At 44.8% G+C, this 21,462-nt stretch overlaps 1 protein-coding gene across 3 annotated transcripts in view; it reads right to left on the reverse strand.

Annotated features, from left to right (window-relative positions):
• The window catches only part of LOC142403056 (CDC42 small effector protein 2-like), a 101,874-nt gene that overhangs the window by 51,430 nt on the left and 28,982 nt on the right, over positions 1-21,462 (reverse strand). For 2 of the 3 annotated variants that reach the window (XM_075489202.1, XM_075489203.1), the window contains one exon: positions 2,437-2,754. In XM_075489202.1, coding sequence (XP_075345317.1) covers positions 2,437-2,490 — 54 coding nt within the window. In that variant the 5' untranslated portion in view covers positions 2,491-2,754. Of the gene's footprint in view, positions 1-2,432; positions 2,755-21,462 lie in introns of all 3 variants that reach the window. The other variant, XM_075489204.1, reaches the window with a different exon arrangement.

The following is a 21,462-nucleotide window of genomic DNA, read 5'->3' on the forward strand; positions in this document are numbered from 1 at the left end:
CTGCCTTTCCTGAACCCATGCTGGCTGGGCTTGATCCCTTGGTTATTCTCTACATGCCGTGTGATAGCACTCAGGATGATCTGCTCCATCAGCTTCCCCGGCACCGAGGTCAGGCTGACAGGCCTGTAGTTCCCCGGGTCCTCCTTCCGGCCCTTCTTGAAGATGGGCATCACATTCGCTAATCTCCAGTCAGCAGGGACCTCCCCAGTTAGCCAGGACTGCTGGTAAATGATGGAAAGGGGCTTGGTGAGCACTTCTGCCAGTTCCTTCAGTACTCTCGGGGGGATCTCATCAGGCCCCATAGACTTGTGAGTGTCTAAGTGGTGCAGCAGGTCACTAACCATTTCCCCCTGGATTATGGGGGCTCCATTCTGGTCCCCGTTTCCTCCCTCTCTTGCCTGCTGCCTCCTGGTCTCTCTCTCTAGCTGCCTCGCTCTCATTCTCAATAGTCTTTCCCCCCTCCCTCGCTCTCCAGTACATGCTCGTCTCCTCCTTCTCTCATTCCATCTCATCTTCTCACATTCATCTCCTCTCTCTCTCCCTCGTGTTCATATCCTCATGCTCTCCTTTGTGCTCGTCTTCTTCCTCTCCCTTGTGCATTCATCTTCTCTCTCTCATCTCCTCCCTCTCTCGATTGTGCTCGTCCCCTCCCTGTCACTAGTCTCCTCACACTTCTGCTCACACTCGTATCCTTGCATTCATCTCCTCAAGTCTCATGCTCGCATTCATCTCCTGGTGCTCATCACCTAGCGCTTGCCGCCCCACGCTCGCCGCCTCACTCCCTTCCCTGCGCTCACCTCCTCCCCCAGTCCATCTCCTCCTCATGTTCACCTCCTTGCCCCCTTGCCCCTTGCTCTCACTTGGCTCCTCGTCCCTGCTCGGCTTGCCCCTGTTGCTCGCCTCCTCACCCTGGCTTGCCCCCTCGCCCACCTCGCCCACTCACTTGGGCTCCTTGCCCGCCTCCTTGCTCCCACTCACCTCCTTGTCCACTTGTCCGCCTCCTCGCCTGCCTCCTTGCTCCCACTCACCTTCTCACCCACTTGCCCCCGCTTAACCCCTCGCCCCCTTGCTCGCCTCGTCATCCCCTGCCCCCTCACACTTGCTCATCCCCTAATCCCCGCTTGCCCCCTCACCTCCCTCTCTCGTGCACTCTCCTCCTCTCATTCGTCCTCCCCCTCTCGCCTGCCCCTCCCCCCCTCGCTCTCTTGCTTGCCCTCACCCTCCTGCTCACTCACACCTTCTCGCCCTCCCTTGCCCTCTCGTCCACCCTCACCCTCCCACTCACTTGCCCCCTCTCGCTCGCCCTCATGCCCTCCCTCTTCCTCGCTCTCTTGCCCACCTGCCCCTCTCACTGTCACTCTCTTGCCCTGCTTGCTCACCCTCTCGCTCCCGCCCTCCCTCTCACACCCTCGCTCTCAAGCTCTCGCTCGCGCTTACTCCCTCGCTCCCGATCTTGCACGACCACGCCCTCTCTCCCTCCGCATGCTCGCTCTCCCACTCACTCTTGCTCTCGCTCGCTCTTGATCTCTCACCCCCGCTCCCCTGCTCACGCTCACTCCCCTGCCCACGCTCGCTTTCCTGCTCTCACGTCCACTTCCACTTGCTCTCTAGCTCTCGCTCTCTCGCGCCCTCACTCTCTTGCTCTCGCATGCACCCGCACTCTCTCCCATGCTCCCCCTCCCCCTTGTTTGCACTTGCCCTCACTCACTCCCTCAATCTCGCTCCCTCCCTCTCACCCCCTTGCTCGTGCTCGCCTGCATGCTCTTGCTCCCCCTCTTGCACTCTCGCTCCCCCGTGCTCCCTCCCCCGCTCACCCGCTCTCGTTCCCTCCCACTCCCTCTCACTCACTCACTCCCACTCGCTCTCCCTGGCCCGCGCTCGTTCCCTCTCACCTGTCCCCGCTCTCTCACCTGCCCGCCTCCGTGCTCTCTTGCTCTCCCTCTCACCTGCCCTCTCTCTGACTTAATTTAAATGAATGCTGAGAAAGGCAGAGAAGGAATGGATTTTACCCTATATTTCTTAACAGCAATATTTCCTTCCTTCACCACTGTCCAGCCACACAGGAAAATAAGCCTTAAACAGTATCAGACGTCATGACATTTCCAGATTTCCATCTGCTTTTTGGCAGACCTTAGAGCAACAGTTTAGGTCCTCCTCACTCTCACCCTCCCCTTCCTTTCTCCCTCTCTACAGTTCAAACATATAAAGGCTCTTTTCAAAGACTTCAGGCAGATTTAAGATTAAGGATAGGAAAATGTCTCTATGACAGTCTAGATCAGACTCTTTTCTTTCACAGCTAAACCAAGATGGTAGTTACTTCCTTAATTCTCACTGGGCTTAGTCCAACAGCACTAATTTAAGAAGCTAAAACAAAAAAAAGAAAAATTGAACAATGCATTGAATTATACACAAAACAGTTCCAATACTCATACTTACAGGCTGAGGCTGTTCTGCAATACAGCAGTTGAAACACAACCAGAATTCACTCATTGTTTACAGTCTGAAGTGCAAACACAGATGAAAAGCAGGATTCAATCTCTGCAAAAGTGTCTCCAGGTAGCAAGTTCTTTAAATAGATTTATTTATAATGGTTCCAGTGTGAAAAGTTTCTCTGTTGAGCTTTTCTCCAAAGAAAAGTCAGTCCCAGGATAAACAGGTTGAAGATAATTTATTTTGGAGTCTTCTTTCAGAAGACTGGTCCCAGCACCACAAAAGTGTTACATGTGCTTCTTTGATCCCTAGTGTTATGTGAACCTGAAAAGAAAGAAGTACATTGCATCAGAAAGAGAGAAGATGCAGAATCTCATACTCACAGACAGCCACCCACGCCAGTGATTTCTTGATAATATCTTGAACTACAGAGTGGAGAGACACTAGCAAACAAATCACATGCTTATTTCTTTTTAAGAGCCATCTCTTAAAAGTGCAGGAGCAGGCAATTCCAAAGTGTCGGAAGTCAAGCAAGGGGGGCAGAAGGACAGCTTGGCTGAGCAGGGATCTTCTTCTAGAACTTAGGCAGAAAATGAAAGTGTATGGACATTGGAAGCAAGGACAGGGAACACGGGAGGACTACAGAGATGCTGTTTGCCATTGTAGGGAGAAAATTCGTGCAGCCAAAGCTCGATTAGAGTTCAAGCTGGCCAGCACTGTGAAGGACAACAAAAAGGGCTTTTTAAAATCTATTAACAGCAAAAGGAGGACCAGAGATAACATTGGTCTGTTACTTGATGAGGTCGGTCACCTCACAAATAGGGATGTAGACAAAGCAGAGACGTTTAATGCCTTCTTTGCCTCTGTCTTCAACACCAATGATGGGCCCTGGGACCCCCAGAGCCCTGTGTTGGAACACCATGACTGGGGGCATGATAAACTCCCAGCCGACTCTGAACTTGTTCGAGACTTGCTGCTCCAGCTGGATGCACATAAGTCTATGGGGCCTGACGGGATTCATCCCAGGGTACTAAAAGAGCTGGCTGATGTTATCGCGGGACCCCTCTCCATTATTTTTCAACGGTCTTGGGAGTCTGGAGAGGTCCCAGTTGACTGGAAGCTGGCAAATGTCCCAATTTTCAAGAAGGGTAAGAAGGAAGACCCTGGTAATTACAGGCCTGTCAGTCTCACTTCAGTGCCTGGTAGAATTATGGAGAAGGTTATTCTGGGAGTTATTGAAAAACACTTGACAGACAATGCAGTCATTGGTCATAGCCAACACGGGTTCATGAGGGGAAAGTCCTGCTTAACTAACTTAATTTCCTTTTATGACAAGGTCACCCATCTAGTTGAGCAAGGGAAGCCAGTAGATGTGGGGTTTTTTTATTTTAACAAAGCTTTTGATACTGTCTCTCACAGTATCCTTCTGGACAAAATGTCCAGCATACAGCTAGACAAGTCCATAATACGTTGGGTGACCAATTGGCTGACGGGATGGGCTCAAAGAGTTTTAGTAAATGGGGTTACATCAGGCTGGCAGCCAGTCACCAGTGGGGTTCCCCAGGGCTCAGTTTTAGGGCCAGTTCTCTTTAATGTTTTTATAAATGATCCAGATGCAGGAGTCAAACGTACATTAAGTAAGTTTGCCAATGATACTAAATTAGGAGGAGCTGTGGACTCCCTCAAGGGTAGAGAGGCCTTACAGAGAGATCTGGATAGACTAGAGAGCTGGGCAATCACCAACTGTATGAAATTTAACATAAGCAAGTGCCGGATTCTGCACCTGGGATGGAGTAATCCTGGTTATACGTACAAATTGGGGGACAAGAGGCTGGAGAGCAGCCCTGCAGAAAGAGATCTGGGGGTTTGGGTTGATGGTAATTTGAATATGAGTCAACAGTGTGCTCTGGCGGCCAAAAGGGCCAACCGTGTCCTGGGGTGCATCAAGCACAGCATAGCTAGCCAGTCGAGGGAGGTGATTGTCCCATTCTACACTGCACTGGTGCAGCCCCACCTCGAGTACTGTGTGCAGTTTTGGGCGCCTCAATATAAGAAGGATGTCAAACTATTAGAGTGTGTCCAGAGGAGGGCGACCAAGATGGTGAAAGGTCTCGAGGGCAAGACTTATGAGGAGCGGCTGAGGACGCTTGGCTTCTTCAGCTTGGAGAAGAGAAGGCTGAGGGGTGACCTCATTGCAGTCTACAACTTCCTCATGAGGGGCAGGGGAGGGGGAGGTGCTGATCTCCTCTCTCTGGTGATCAGTGATAGCACACAGAGAAATCACAGAATCACAGAATCATATAGGTTGGAAAAGACCTTTAAGATCATCGAGTCCAACCATAAACCTAACACTACCACTACCACCACTACACCATGTCTCTAAGTACCTCATCCAAACATCCTTTAAATACCTCCAGGGATGGTGACTCAACCATTTACCTGGGCAGCCTGTTCCAATGCTTGATAACCCTCTCAGTGAAGAAAAATGGAATGAAGCTGCCTCAGGGGAAGTTCAGATTGGACATTAGGAAAAGGTTCTTCACTGAGAGGGTGGTCGGTCACTGGAACAGGCTCCCCAGGGAAGTGGTCATGGCTCCAAGTCTGTCAGAGTTCAAGGAGCATCTGGACGATGCTCTTAGTCATACGGTTTAGTTTTAGGTAGTCCTGCGAGGAGCAGGGAGTTGGACTCGATGATCCTTATGGGTCCTTCCAACTTGAGATATTCTATGATTCTCCAGTGACTAGTGAAAATGGCATACACCAGAAATTCAAGTGAGGCTGAAATTCTCTAACTTCTGTTAGGTGAACCAGCATCAAGAACTGGCATCCAGTTTTCCAGCAGCCATCTATGTTTGATCTATTCCAAACTTTCACTGTCTTAATGGAAAATGACAACTGACCATACACCCCTTTAACTTCTTACGGCTGCTTATTGACACTTCATATTTCTCAATGGAAAAATTACCCAGTCCATTCACAGAGCAAGGTAGCAAGGTTTAAATACTATTTGACCACAGTCTTGTAGCACAGCTGTCAAGCAAAGATATGCTTTTCTAAATCTAGAGAAAAAAGCATCTCCGTATTCTGAAAACTTCACACCTTAACTAGAACTAGAGATTTTCCAGAAATCTTTGTTGGAAGTACCCTAATAGGTATTCTTTGAAATAATATTGACATTTTTGAAAAGTTGAAGGGAGGGGTTCAAACTAGTTACTGAAGCTGCTCTGAAAGCCATGTTTATCTCACCAGGCCAGATGCACTTGCAGAAGCCCTCTTCCTCCCTTCCCCCTAGCAGGGCAGGCACTTCTAGGAACTTTGGCAATGCTTTTAATGCACCAATTCTCTTTTGTACTCTCAGATCCCAAGAAACCCAATTTGCAAGTAACTCTGCCAGACAAAGCACAACATAGGCTGAATAAGGCTGAAAACCTTTTTTCACTTCCTCATAACTTTCCCATAGCTCCCCCAAAATGTTCCATGTTTAGTTTCAAGTTAAGAATAAAAACATTGAAGAAACTTCTTCAAAGTTTAAGTTATACTTTTTGTGCATTTTTAAACACTAAAAGCATAGGTCTTGATTCTGTACAGTGACCCATTTTATTAATGTCCTTTCCTTTATGATAAGGTTTTGCACATTATGACTAAAGTTACTTAGAGATTTTCTTATAAGGGTTTTATTTTGTGATCATTGGTCATTTGGAGTAATTTTTTTCCTCCCTACTTATATTAAAATAGTTTTAATTATTTCCTTAAGTAACTTGAGAATAGACTGTACTTCAAATTAAGCTCAAAACAAATCCATAGCCATGAAGGACCATCATATTATGAGAATGTGTTGCTTCTGAATGAAGTTTCAAAGAATACTGTAAATGGTGCAGCAGGATATCCTTTTATACACAAGGAAAGAACAACAACTTTACCCAATAAAAAATACATATATCTCTACCAGATTTTTAAAAATTATTTTAAAACAAATATTTTGAGGGGAAAAAAGACTACTCCATAACATATATAGAAAAATAGCCAAGCAAACATACAGTTAGCTTAAAATAGAAGCACATGGTGCATAAAAGACAGATTTCCAACACTGAAATGCAACTTCAATGGAGATACCAATGTTATTGACCTAGCTAAGATACAAACTGCTGTGAACATAGGCAGTTTCGAAATGTTCCAGAAACATTATTATAACAAAGTATGTATTCTCAACAGAACAGTTACTACTGTTCTGAAATCTGAATATACAGGAAGTTAAACTGTCTCTTCAGAAATGACCTGCTTATCACACCAAGAAACACCAAATTATATCCCCTGTGTACCTATGAAAAGTTCAAGGCATTTATTGCTAAAAATGCCCATTTGGAAAATGCCCATTGGAAAATTGAGGTCAGACCTCAATCTTGACTAAGTCATCTAGAGTTTTACTTCCAATATAACCATTGTAAACCTGAAATGATTTGGCTTTCCTATGAAATGATCCATGTATACAGTGGCATATGACTTACCTACATTTATAGGTATTCAGTGAGGAGAAAAAGCATAGAAGACAGGCATCAATTTTAGATGCTATGAGTTATCTTTCCAACTAGTTTTAAGACAAATTGTACATACCTGCAAATGCAAAACAGGCTCATTTCAGCTCCTCAAACTGAAAGCTGCTGACAAAATCATAAGCAACTTGCAATGCTTATCTATTAAATGAGAGAAGCTTTATACTTCTCAATTCTTAGTCAGTGACTTGCTATTATAGGGAAGTACACAGGCCATGTGACAAGTGTACTCTGACCCCAAATAATCAGTATTTGAACCCAAAAATGAACTTGTAGTTAATATTAACTACAGCTATTCAAAATTCTATTTGCATACAAAAGACAGAAAATATCTATATAGCATGTAGTTAGAAATTACACTTCCACACATCCTCTTAAAAACAGAGTACATCACAGATAGGATATGATTTTCAAGATGCAAACTCTGTCTGCCAACAATTTAAAGAACTTTCATGAATAAAATGTATAGATAATCTAGTGTCACTAGCTATACAATCTTATCCAAAAGTATGCTAACAAAATGTCTTTTAAAACATTTCACAGTGTAAACAGTTAATTGTGTTGCTCTTGTAATTTCTGAGAAATCATCTTTTCTTATAACACCATTTCCTATAAATTCAAAAATGCTCCAGTGGAATGAATTGTGATGAATATTTCTCAAACTAAAGACCCTTCTGTTCTGAACAGGAAATATTTTTGACATATACATACTATTATTATACTATATTAAATATATTTATCTCATGTATAACATATTCTACTGTATGTATATACATACACACACCACATACTGTAATACATTGAATAAAATTTAGAATAGAATAGAATAGAATAATTTCAGTTGGAAGGGACCTACAACAATCATCTAGTCCAACTGCCTGATCAATTCAGGGCTGACCAAAACTTAAAGCATGTTATTAAGGGCATTGTCCAAAGGCCTCTTAAACACTGACAGGGATGGGGGCATCGACCACCTCTCTAGGAAGCCTGTTCCAGGGTTTGACCACCCTCTCGGTAAAGAAATGCTTCCTAATATCCAGTCTGAACCTCCCCTGGCACAGGTATGAACCATTCTCACGCGTCCTGTCATTGGATACCAGGGAGAAGAGATCAGCATCTCCCTCTCCACTTCCCCTCCTCAGGAAGCTGTAGAGAGCAATGAGGTCATCCCTCAGCCTCCTTTTCTCCAAACTAGACAAAACCAAAGTCCTTAGCCGCTCCTCACAAGGACATGCCTTCCAGCCCTTTCACCAGCTTTGTTGCCCTCCTCTGGATGCATTTGAGTACCTTAACGTCCTTCTTAAATTGTGGGGCCCAGAACCGCACACAGTACTCAAGGTGAGGCCGCAACAAAGCTGAATACAGCGGGATAACCAACTCTTTTGACCGGTTGGTTATACTGTGTTTGATGCACTCCAGGATGCGGTTTGCCCCTCTTGGCTGCCAGGGCACGCTGCTGACTCATATTGAGCCTGTGTGATGGTGTGCTCCCGCCCTGCCCCGCCCTGCCCTTTCCCGTAACCCTGCTCAAGCGATAACCACCAGTGGCGGTCCTGATGGATGCATCTGGTCATGATGGATGCATCCAGCTCAAAGTGGATTCGGGGGAGACAGATAACAACACGATAGCCAAGGGCTAATTTATGGCAATGCATCTACCTAACCACAGTGCTGGTCAATGACCAACTCAAGCCAAATTTGGAAGAAACTAACATCTGCAGTCAGTATGTAAATATGACTATAAGTCAATCATCTTATCCCCCATAAATAGTGAGCAGCCCAAGAGCCCTTTGAGCTCTCCTGCACGGCAGCAGGCTGCACGCCAGGATCTCCCCTTGAGTAGGGACGCCTCTCAAGGTTACTCCTTGAGGTCGAGAAAATCCTTATCGTGTCAGATACTCAGTAAGTGAATTGGGAATAAGCACGTTGAAACTTTGTAATCTTAGCTAAGTGATATAAAGGACTGATTGCGCATATATAATCCTTTAGACATAAAGCGTTGACCATGTCCAGGACTAAGTTTTGATCCAGCCACACCTAGACTCTTCTAAGGGAAGGAGTTCAGAACACAAGGGGGTCCTTTCTGAACCTCGTGACTCAACAGGAGGGTCTCCCTAACAGCTTTGTCTGACCCTGTCCTCTACACAGTAAATAATTGTCCTGGTTTCAGCTGGGATAGAGTTAATTTTCTTCCTAGTAGCTGGTATAGTGCTGTGTTTTGGGTTTAGTGTGAGAATATTGATAACACGCTGATGTTTTGGCTGTTGCTAAGCGGTGTTTACACTGGTCAAGGACTTTTCAGCTTCCCATGCTCTGCCAGGTGCACAAGAAGCTGGGAGGGGGCACAGCCAGGATAGTTGATCCAAACTGACCAAAGGGCTATTCCATACCATATGATGTCATGCTCAGTATATAAACTGGGGGGAGTTGGCCGGGGAGGAGCGGTCCCTGCTTGGGGACTGGCTGGGCGTCGGTCGGTGGGTGGTGAGGGGTTGTATCACTGTTTTTTTTTCCCTGGGTTTTGTTCCTCTCTCGCTCCCTTCTTGTTTTCCTTCTCATGACAATTTGTTGTTGTTGTTGTTGTTCCAATTATTAAACTGTTCTTATCTCAACCCACAAGTTTTCTTACTTTTGCTCTTCTGATTCTCTCCCCCATCCCACCGGGGGGGAGGGCGAGTGAGCAGCTGTGTGGTGCTTAATTGCTGACTGGGGCTAAACCACAACAATAATCAAGTGTACCTTGCCATTGAATCTTGTTAAACCACCGTAGCATTTACCATTGAACTTTGTTAACTCACTGTTTTATATCAATAAAATATATTGTTGCTTTTCTCTTGCGAGTGAAGTGCATCACTCTTTCCGTGACAGCCTGCTGTCAATCAGCACCCCCAGATCCCTTTCTGCAGGGCTGATCTCCAGCCACTCCTCTCCCAATTTATACTTGTGCCCGGCGTTACTCCATCCCAGGTGCAGGATCCGGCACTTGGACTTGTTAAATTTCATCCCATTCATGATTGACCAATGCTCCAATCTATCTAGATCCTTCTGCAAGGCCTCTTGTCCCTCAAGAGAGTCAACAGCACCTCCCAGTTTGGTATCGTCAGCAAACTTGCTAATGGTGCATTCAACTCCTGCGTCCAGATCATTGATAAATATATTGAACAGGACTGGCCCTAGAATTGAGCCCTGAGGAACACCACTGGTGATTGTTCACCAACCAGATGTAGCCCCATTCACTACAACCCTTTGAGCCCTGCCATTCAGCCAGTTCTTCACCCAGTGCACTGTGAACCTGCTCATTTCACAGTTGGACAACTCATCCAGAAGGATGCTGTGAGGGACAGTATCAAAAGCCTCACTAAAATCAATAAATACTACATCCACCGCCTTCCCTTCATCCACTAGGCAGGTGACCTTATGATAGAAGAATATCAAATCAGTTAAACAGGACTTTCCCTTTGTGAACCCATGTTGACTGTGCCTGAGGATTGCGTTGTTCTTTAAATGCCTTTCAGTAGCACCCAGTATAATCTTCTCCATAATTTTTCCAGGAACTGAGGTTAGACTAACAGGTCTGTAGTTCCCTGGGTCTTCCCTCACTCCCTTCTTGTAAATTGGAATAACATTGGCTAGCTTCCAGTCAGCAGGGACCTCCCCAGACTCCCAAGACCTTTGGTAGATGATTGAGAGGGATCTTGTCATAACATCTGCTAGCTCCTTCAGTACTCTGGGATGAATCCCATCAGGCCCCATGGACTTGTGAACATTCAGCTGATACAGCTGGTCCCTTACAATTTCAGTGTCCACAAATGGAAAGTCACTGTTCCCGCACTCATGGTCCTCTGACTCAGGGGACTGGGCAGCCCAAGGTCTATCAGTATTACTAAAGACTGAGGCAAAAAAATCATTGAATGCCTCTGCTTTTTCTTCATCCCTATTAGTCAGGTGACCATCTTCATCAAGTATCAGTCCAATATTTTCTTTAGACCTCCTCTTGCTATTAACGTTCTTAAAAAAGCCCTTCTTGTTATCTGAAACAACACTGGCCACTTTCAGCTCTAGTTGAGCTTTGGCCTTTCGTGTCTTCTCCCTGCATATACGAACCACGGCTCTGTAATCTTCCTGTGAAGCCTGACCTCGCTTCCAGAGATCATACAGTTTCTTTTTCCTCTTGAGTTCCACGAGGAGTTCCCTCTTCAGCCAAGCTGGTCTTCTGCCCCGCTTGCTTGACTTTCGACACAGTGGGATTGCCTGCTCCTGTGCTTCTAAAAGGTGCTTCTTAAAGGCTGACCAGCACTCGTGGACTCCTAAGCCCTCAAAAGCAGATTCCCAGGGGACTCTGCTAAGTGGCTCCCCGAGTAGCTTAAAGTCTGCTCTCTTGAAATCCAGGGTAGCAACTCTGCTGTCCTTTTTTCTCATTACACTGAAAATTTTAAACTCAACCATTTCATGATCACTGTGGCCAAGACAGCCACCTACCATCATATCCCCCATAAATCCTTCCCTATTCACAAATAGCAAGTCTAGGAGGGCATCTTTCCTAGTTGGCTCCCTGAGTACCTGCGACAAGAAGTTATCTCCTACAAACTTCAAGAATTTCCAAGACCTGCTCGTCTCAGCAGTACATCATCAACTCATGTACAGAAATCCAGAGATTTCTCCTGATTGCCTATAGAATAACTCATCAGTGCTTACATCCTGGCTGGGTGATCAGTAGTAGGCACCCACTACAACATCTCCTTTTTTTTCCATCCACCTAATCCTTACCCAGAGGCTCTCAACCACATCATCACTAACTGTAAGGGCTGTACAATCAAACCTCTCCCTTATATATAGTGCGACACCTTCACCTCGCCTGCCCTGCCTATCCCTCCTGAACAGCCTGTAGCCCTCCATCCCAGCACTCCAATCGTGGGACTCATTCCACCAAGTCTCACTAATACCAATGATATCATGGCTCTGGGAGCTGACCAATGCTTCCAGTTCATCCTGTTTGTTTCTCATACTGCATGCATTGGTGTATAAGCATTTCAATTATGCTCCCGAGCCCTCTGTGCTCCCAGGAGCAGTGTAAATGTTCCCACTAGCATTGCCACCCTCGGATGATGCCATGCCAACTCTTGGCTTACCTTCAGCTCTCCTGTTGGTATCCCTTTCCCCCATCGCTTCTAGTTTAAAGCTCACTCGATCAGTCCTGCCAGCTTACACCCAAAGACATGTTTTCCCCATGAGGAATTATTTATTAAAATTATTTATTAAAAATAATTTGGTATTTTCAAACTCCATAAAGACAAAACCAATTCTTTCAACTGTATAGCAGATGGCAAAGAGAGGACCAAGACATCATACCTAGCCTCTTTCAGTTTTTTACTTGGTACACAGTCAGACAAACTATTCTGGATATATCTGGATTCAGTGGGTAGTCTCTTGCCTGTTCATTCCCAGCCCTTCTTCTGCCTCAAGTTACTCACCTTCTCAGCTGTGCCCATTTCACTGTCCATCTGACAATTTTCTGAGAAATAGAAGTCTTTTAAGACTTAGGCTATTTCACAGCACCAGACAAGCAGGTAAATTGGTGAGATCTGGAGCACATTCTCTGCCAAATAAGTGGGAAGGCTGGTGGGAGTGTAGTCTAACAGTGTAGTCTAACAGGAGCTGGTGGAAGGCCAAGGCTTACGTAAAGCTGATAAGGGGGATTCAGACTGGAAAGAGGAACGTCTAAACAAGAATTACTGTCCTTGGGAGTAAAGCACATCCTGGAGAAATATGTAAGCTAATTAAGATGTTTTGGGAACCATCTGAAACAACTAGTAGAAGTGTGATAAGAAGCACCCTCATGTGAACTATCCTCATTATAATACTAAAAGTCACACCCCTCGAGCTGGAGACCCTGGCCCAAGCAGAGACCCCTCACCTTTGAGCATGTGCAGAATATTAAAGTAGCACTGTAGCTTTAAGTTGAAACAAGAGAAATGTAGACCAATAGAAAACTGCTTTGCGTAATTACTTATGCATATGCATAACTAGACTGTATAAATACTGTACCTGTATGACCGAACTTTGTGCTAGCTTTGTGGAGCTACCAGCTAGCACCCATCTCTGCGCAGACATGAAATAAAAATACCTCTGCCCTGTGTGTATATTGGCATCTCGCACACCGGGTAAACGACCTCACACTTGTGGGATAACAGGAGGAGCCACCAGGCACCCAGCTTGCTGCAGGCAGACCAGCCTGCCCTGTGGGGCAAGCCCTGGAGCAGGAACTCTGCTCTGTCTCCCTCCCCACACTCAGCTTCTTGGCCCCTGGGTAAGGCCTCACTGATGTCATGCATATCTGCAATTAGCTTCAAGAACTACTCAGTTTAGTACAGATAAGTGACAGCTTTTTTAAAACCTGGAGGAGATAACAGATGGATACTTAGATTACTAACATTTCCTTTTTACTCCCCAGTAAAAAACTGTTTCACCTACAGCACATTTTACTCATGTATTCTGATTGCAAAATTGCTTCAGCCAGTTGGCTTCCAGTAGACTTTATATGAGATGAGAGGCAAATGCTTCACAGATTAGACAAATTATTCAGGGGAAAAAAATAAGCTAAAGAAATACAAACTATGGTTTAGAAGGACAGCTGACTTGCCAGTGCTGATCTACAGTAGTTACCTGGTATACTGGGTCTGGCTGGGATGGAGTTAACTTTCTTTATAGCAGCCCATATGGTGCTGTGTTTTGGATTTGTGACTAAACAGTGTTGATAACACACCAGTGTTTTGGCTATTTCTGAGCAGTGCTTAGGCAGTGTGGAGGCTTTCTCTTTTTCCCCATCACCTCCCCCCCAGCAAGTAGGCTGTGGGGGTACACAAGAAGTTGGGAGGGGACACAGCTGGGACAGCTGACCCCAACTGACCAAAGGGATATTCCATACCATATGACATCATGCTCAGCAATAAAAGCTCAAGAAAAGGAGGAAGGGGAGACATTCATAGTTATGGAGTATGTCTTCCCAAGGAACTGTTACGTGTCCTGAGGCCCTGCATTCCTGGAAATGGCTAAACATCTGCCTGTCAATGGGAAATAATGAATAAATTCTTTGTTTTGCTTGCATGTGCAGCTTTTACTTCACCTATTAAACTGTCTTTATCTCAACCCACAAATTTTCTCACTTTTGCTCTTCCGATTTTCTTCCCCATCCCACTGGGGGGGGAGTGAGTGAGTGGCTATGTGGGTGCTTGGCTGCTAGCCAGGGTCAACCCACCACACCTGGAGGAACACCACCATCCTATTTACTAATGTAAATGTTTTCAAGTATGTCACCATGTCACAAATCTGCATTTCCCTGCAAGATTGCTCTTTATCAAGCACTGCTGAGTTGAAAGTAGCTTATTATTTTTAATCAGTCAAAATAACAAATAAAAATATATACTAGTCATTAATCAATGACCTTACTGAAATGCTTCTACTGTTTCATATTTAGCCAAACTCAGTCTTTTTTTTTTTTTTAAACTTCAAGGAAAAAAAATCTGAATTTTGAAAGTTTGTTGTATGGACAAGTGCCAGCTGAATTAAACAAGAACTAGAACTTTTAGATGCAAAACAGCATTTATGATAAGTGGACTGATAGTTTTTCTAGTCTGATGAGGCCTCTACAATGTTGTTGTCCAGTATCGTACACAAAAGACAAATTAAAGTTATAGCAGAATGAAAATGAAGATAGTTAACCTCTAGTCTGATTTGGAATCTTTTTCTAAACAGCCATCCAAACGTACCTTGAAGATACTGAATTATGGGGAATCCATTAGTTCCTTTAGAAAGTTGTTCTGTTGATTAATCTCAGTGTTAAAAATATGCACTTTTATTTCTGTAATAACTCAGAGCAGGGTTGTATATAAACTTTATCCCCCCCCAATTAACTTTTCCCCCACCTTTCTCAAACAACTTTTTCACAGCTCACTCACTTTTTCAAAGGCAAGGTACAGCAGAAATAGTATCTTCTTTAATCCTTTCAGGAGGGGAAAGCATCCAGAGGAGAAAAGTCATACATCACCTGCCTTTTACTATTATTTTCATTATGTATGGTATTCCAAGATGACAAAATATTCTGTTGTGTGCGTGGGGGGGGTTATAAATTAATCAAGGTTTGATAGAAACTTTTCCTACTTTACAGTCTACTTTGATGTTTTTGCCATCCACATATTCTTGTTTCAAATACTTGTTAACAAAAAAAAAATCAGTCTTGTCTATGTATCTAGCTTCTGTAGGATAATCTATCTGGTAAAGCTCAACACTTAAGAATGGAATAAAGATATTGGGGGAAGGGAGGAGTCAGTAATTTGGAAAAAGTGAACCACAAACCAGTAAACATCTCCCTCCCCTCCCATTAACTCAATATACTTGCGCTATTTGCTGTTAAGGCTTAAGTTTATATTAGCTAGAGTTCTGTGCACTTTTAGTGGCGTTCTGTGCACGCCAGTATTTAAAACAAACAAAGCAATTGCCCTCAAGGTGTGTCAAGCTGCCAGATACTCAAGCTCTTGTACTTCTCTTTGTGCCACTTCTGCTCTCCCTGCAGTACTGCACTGTGAAGCAAGTATGTTGAACACTGGGAGCAATGCGGATAGGAGATAGAGCTTAAAAAAAAAGAAAGAAATTAGAAAGAGGAGGTGACACAGGCAAGCCAATTGATTATGTTCTGCTGAATCCACCTCTTCTATACTGTGAAGGAGGCAAACTATCAGCCCTTTAAAGTGATTTGAACTAGGTGCTTGGATACTAATATAGTTATTGACCAGCACTAATGTATTGGGTGTCTGTGGCAAGGTTTTGGTAGCAGGGGAGGTGCAGGGGTGACCTCTGTGAGAAGAGGTAAGGGGCTGCCCTGTGCCAGACAAGAGCAAGTTCCAGTCGGCTCTGCAACAGACCTACCGCAGGCCAAAGCTGAGCCAATCAGCCAAGCTATTGGCACCTCTGTGAAAACATATTTAAGAAAGGGCAAAACACTGCAGAGACAGTGAGGAAAAAAAAAAGTGTGAGAAAAAACAGATACCAAGGTCAGAAAAGAAGAAGGAGGAGGTGCTCTAGACATCGGAGCAGATATTCCCCTGCAGCCTGTGGAAGAGACCATGCTGGAGTAGGTGGATATTTCCTGAAGGAATTGTGGCCTGTGGAGAACCTACGCTGGGGCAGATTCTCCTGAAGGACTGCAGCCTGTGGAGAGGACACACGCTGGAGCAGGGGAAAAGTGTGAGGAGAAAGAAGCAGCAGAGAGAAACTGTTATATACTGACTGCAAAATCACATTCCCCCCCCCCCCATGCCGCTCTCAGGCAGAGGGGGGAGTAGAGGAGTTGGGAATGACGGAGTGAAGTTGAGCCTGGGAAAAATGGGGTGGGGGGGAAGGTGTTGTATTAATTTGTCTTTGTTTCTCACTATCCAAATATATTTTAAGTGGCAATAAAATAAATTAATAACTAACTAAAATTTTCCCTAAGTCGAGTATGGTTTTTCCCGTGACGGTAACTGGTAAGTGATCTCTCTGTCTTTATCTCAATCCATGAGCTTTGTCATCTTATTTTCAACCCCCTGTCCTGCTGAGGAGGGGGAGTAAGAGAGCAGCTGGGTGGGTGTCTGGCAGCTGGCCAAGGTCAACCTACCACAACTAATAAAACAACAGCACTGCTCTTCTTGCTAAAGAGCTCCCATTCCTAGGCATTTTGTTGAGAGGGGAGGCCATGCTTCCTACTCTTGCCCCTGCATTGTCCAGGTCTCTATGCTAGCCTGGCTTAGTCTTCAGACACTGCCCCTATCTACCTCTTGCTTTCTCATCCCTTCCTCAAGAATATCTATACTTCTCTCCTCCATGCACATATGGTGAGGAAGAAAAGACTCACTCAATATTGCATTCTCAAATGACCAATGTAGTATTTACTTACAGCAGATGTTAGCAGCGAGAAATAAAATCTTATCGCTGTAAGCTAATACAGTAATGAAGTTACATATGTTTTCACATTGTTAGCATTTCAATTTTGCTGTCATGTTGCCCTACAGTATTTGCTTATCCACACTGAATGAATAGTACAAATACCTAGTACAGGAGAATTAGTTGGGAAAGGAGGGAAGGGGAGGGGAAGAAATTAGATTATTTACAAGAAAATGTGACCAATCAGCACATCCCTGCAGTGGATGTAAACCTTTGTTTAGATATATGGCTGTACCATCAGGTTGTATAATCAGCCTTCCCTGAGTAGAGAGTAATATCTTCCTGAGCTAGACAGATTAGCATGAGGGGGAAGTGTATACATGGCTCAGCTGAACATAAAGTATAAAAACTGAGCAATTAACAAAATGAGCTTTGAAGAGAGCAACGGGCTTGAGCTGGCTTCAACCCATGTATTCCTCCCCAGTGGCTGAGGATGCCCATCATCATGACAATGAGCACATAGAGACCGGTAACGGGAATCATGTTTGTATTGTGATTAAACTGTATATTGCAATTGGTAAATTATGCTTGTGTTGTGATTTCAGTATATTGCTGTATTACTCTACTAAATCAAAATACCATGTAACACCAAATAGATAAGTAAATTTGATATTAAATATTAAACCCTCCTCATGTGGAATAACTAAAAGAACCTGGTCAGAGAGTATTGGACTCTGACACTAATTGGTGTCACAGACAGGATATTCCTGAGGGTGAATGTTATTTACTAACAATTCAGCAATAATGGGATTTCTGATTTAGCATTACAGCCATGAATAAGAGCCTAAGAGAGGCAACACGTGCTGTGAGTAAGGAAGTGTAGTGATAAGACTGGCTGCAGATGGGACCGCTACCATTTAGAGGGTATAAATCATTATGAGTGCTAACAAAGGCTGGAAAAAGCTAGGCAATAAATTTGAAAAAGAGGGATGGAGAAATCCTATCTGAGATTTTTCATAGGTAGAACAACATTGCACTGATCCCAGAGATATTTAGAATGAATTTGAAAAATGGAAAGGTTCTAATAATTTGAAGAAAGGAAAGGGGAAAGCAGGCTTGTGCTGGTTGTTAGGAAGTTGCTTGCAAGCAGTAGTGGAGAAGTTAGAGGAGGAGACATGTAAGTATAACATTCTAGAGAGAGAGAAAGAAACAATTATAAAAGATAATACGATGTATAAAACACGATGTACATAGAAAATCAGAATAGGTTCTTAAAATTAAAATTGCAGCCTCAGATCAGAGCCAATGCTCACATGCGTAGGGATCACTTACTACAGTCTACTCAAATAGACCCTGTTAAAAAGATGGCTGTTATATATACCAAGGACAGTGAATGGCCAGGAGATATCTGGCTTGATCCTGACCCTCCTCACAATGATGATTCAGATGATCCGGGGGAAGAAAATAATGTGAAAGTGGTTGCTCCCATGATAAAAGTAGAGCAAACACCAGGTGCACCCCATCAAACAACTGTGAGAAGTTTTACCTTCATGGAGTTAACTGATCTTCAAACTAAATTTTCCTCTAAGCCTGGAGAAACACCCCTAGAATGGATGGCCCATATACGGGGGGAAGGAGCAAATTAGGTTACCCTCACCATGGATGAGGCTCAAGGTTTACTACTAAGACTGGGGATTCTCCTAAAGTGAGCAGCTGCAGCACTGAAACTGCTCACCCTTTCTACAATGACAGGAATAAATGCAGCTACTCGATGGGAAACAGTTCTGCAGCAGATGCTGTCTGCTTTACCCTTATATGAAACATCAGGCTCCAAGGTAAAGGTTAGGAACATACAGGCAGTTAAGCCCAGCCACAACGCCCCCCACCCTCAATTCCAAACAAAAATAAAGGCAAAAACCCTCCAGACAGTGCATCAGAGGAACATAGTTCTGTTTAGCAAAAATGTTTAGCTAAAGGGTTAATGAGGCAGAAACTGCAAGGTCTGCTGACTGCAGTGCTGAAAGAATTAGTAGGAGAAGCCCAGGAGCAGATCTCAAGACCCACACCAGCTCCCTGCCCACCCCCAAAGTTAGAGAGTATCACTCAACACTTGGAGCAAGGCAATTTAAATGCTAGGGGAGCTGGCTCGGCTCCACTGTTTGGGCCGCGGCTGCCAAGGCAGCTGCATGGAACCAGGGTCCGGAAACGTTGGTTGCTGTAAATGATAAGTATACCACAACATTTTTGATTGATATAGGAGCACAAGTTTCAAGTTATCTATGAAGGCAAAGCTCCTTTAAAGAACGAAGCAGTTTCAGTAGTAGGTGTTAATGGTGCAATTAACACTAATCCAGTTGTACTGGATAAATTAATATTGTGAAATAGATGTACCGTATGGCCCTTCTTATTGGGCAAAATTAATATTTTGAGAATGAATACTCTGAGAATGGATATTCTGAAAGGAAAATCTCAGATAGACAACTGGGGTAAATGGGAAAATGGTAGTTGTGGTGGGTCGACCTTGGCTAGCCACCAGGTGCCCAGCAAGCCACTCTATCACTCCCCCTCCTCAACTGGACAGGGGGAGAAAAATACTACGAAAGGCTCATGGGTTGAGATAAGGACAGGGAGATCACTCACCAATTACCGTCACAGGCAAAACAGACTTGACTTGGGGAAGATTAATTTAATTTATTGCCAATTAATAACAGAGTAGGATAGTGAGAAGTAAAAACAAATCTTAAAACACCTTCCCCACACCCCTCCCTTTTTCCCAGGCTCAACTTCACTCCTAACTCTTCTACCTCCTCCCCTCCCCAAGCGGCGCAAGGGTAAATGGGGAACAGGGATTGCAGTCAGTTCATAACACTTCATCTCTGCCGCTCCTTCCTCTTCACACTCTTCCCCTGCTCCAGCGTGGGGTCCATCCCACAGGAGACAGTCCTTCATGACCTTCTCCAACATGGGTCCTTCCCATGGGCTGCAGTTCTTCAAGAACTGCTCCAGCATGGGTCCCTTCCACAGGGTGCAGTCCTTCAGGAACAGACTGCTCCAGCGTGGGTCCCCCATGGGCCACAGGTCCTGCCAGAAACCCTGCTCCTGCATGGGCTCTTCTCTGTGGGCTGCAGTTCCTGCCAGGAGCCTGCTCCAGCACAGGCTCTCCACGGGGTCACAGCCTCTTTCAGGGCACATCCACCTGCTCCAGCGTGGGGTCCTCCATGGCTGCAGGGTGGATATCTGCTCCACCATGGACCTCCATGGGCTGCAGGGGGACAACCTGCCTCACCGTGGTCTTCACCACGGGCTGCAGGGGAATCTCTGCTCCGGTGCCTGGAGCACCTCCTCCCCCCTCTTTCTTCACTGACCTTGGTGTCCACAGGGTTGTTTCTCTCACATTTTCTCACTCCTCTCTCTCACAGCTGCTGTGCAGCATTTTTTTCTCTTTCTTAAATATGTTATCAGAGGCACCACCAGCTTTGCTGATTGGCTCAGCTTTGGCCAGCAGGTCCATCTTGGCTCTGTCTGACATGGGGGCAGCTTCTGGTGTCTTGCCACAGAAGCCACCCCTGCAGCCCCCCTGCTACCAAAACCTTGCCATGTAAACCCAATAGAGTAGTCCTCCAGTTACAGGGAAAACTAATCTCCATATGATTAAATCTATAAATCTGCTACATATAGCCCCACCCCTGCCTAATAGTAAACCAGTTAACATTCCTCAGTATAAGCTACCTCCTCATGCCATAAAACCTGTGACAGAATTAGTCAAACAATTAGAATCATAGAATAGCCCAGGTGGGAAGGGACCTAGAAACATCATCTGGTCCAACCTTTTGTGGGAAAGGCAGCCTCGATGAGATTATCTAGCACCCTGTCCAACTGCATCTTGAAAACCTCCAGCGATGGGGACTCTACCACATCCCTGGGGAGGCTGTTCCAGTGGATGATTGCTCTCGCGGTAAAAAAAAGTCTTATATCAAGATGAAACTTCTACCAGTGCAAGCTTTATCCATTGCCCCTTGTCTTCTCCATGTGGCTCCTTGTGAAGAGAGAGCTTCTGTCCTCTTTGTAGCCACCCTTTAAGTACTGGAATACTGTGATGAGGTCCCCCCGAGCCTTCTCTTCTCCAAGGGAGAAAAGACCCAAATCCTTCAGTCTTTCCTCATAGGGCAGGTCCTCCAGCCCTTTGATCGTCTTTGTGGCCCTCCTTGGGACCCGCTCCAGTCTGTCTGCATCTTTTTTGAATTGTGGGGACTAGAACTGGACACAGTACTCCAGGTGTGGCCTGACAAGCACTGAGAGAGAATTAGAGAAAGGGGGTATCGTAGAAAAAAAAACCCCAACACATTCACAATATTACAGCCCTGTATGGCCTGTTAAAAAAACAGATGGGACATAGAATATGACTATAGGGCTTTGAATAAAGTAACTGGCCCTTTAACAGCTGCTGTTCCTAGCATAGTAGATATAGTTAATACAATAAATGAATGTGCTTTTCCATGGATGGGACTGTTAGATATAAAAGATATGTTCTTGATGATCCCAGTACAAGAGCAAGACAAACCAAAGT

This window comes from Mycteria americana (assembly GCF_035582795.1).
Source record: "Mycteria americana isolate JAX WOST 10 ecotype Jacksonville Zoo and Gardens chromosome W unlocalized genomic scaffold, USCA_MyAme_1.0 Scaffold_32, whole genome shotgun sequence".
NCBI classification, from domain to species: Eukaryota; Metazoa; Chordata; class Aves; order Ciconiiformes; family Ciconiidae; genus Mycteria; species Mycteria americana.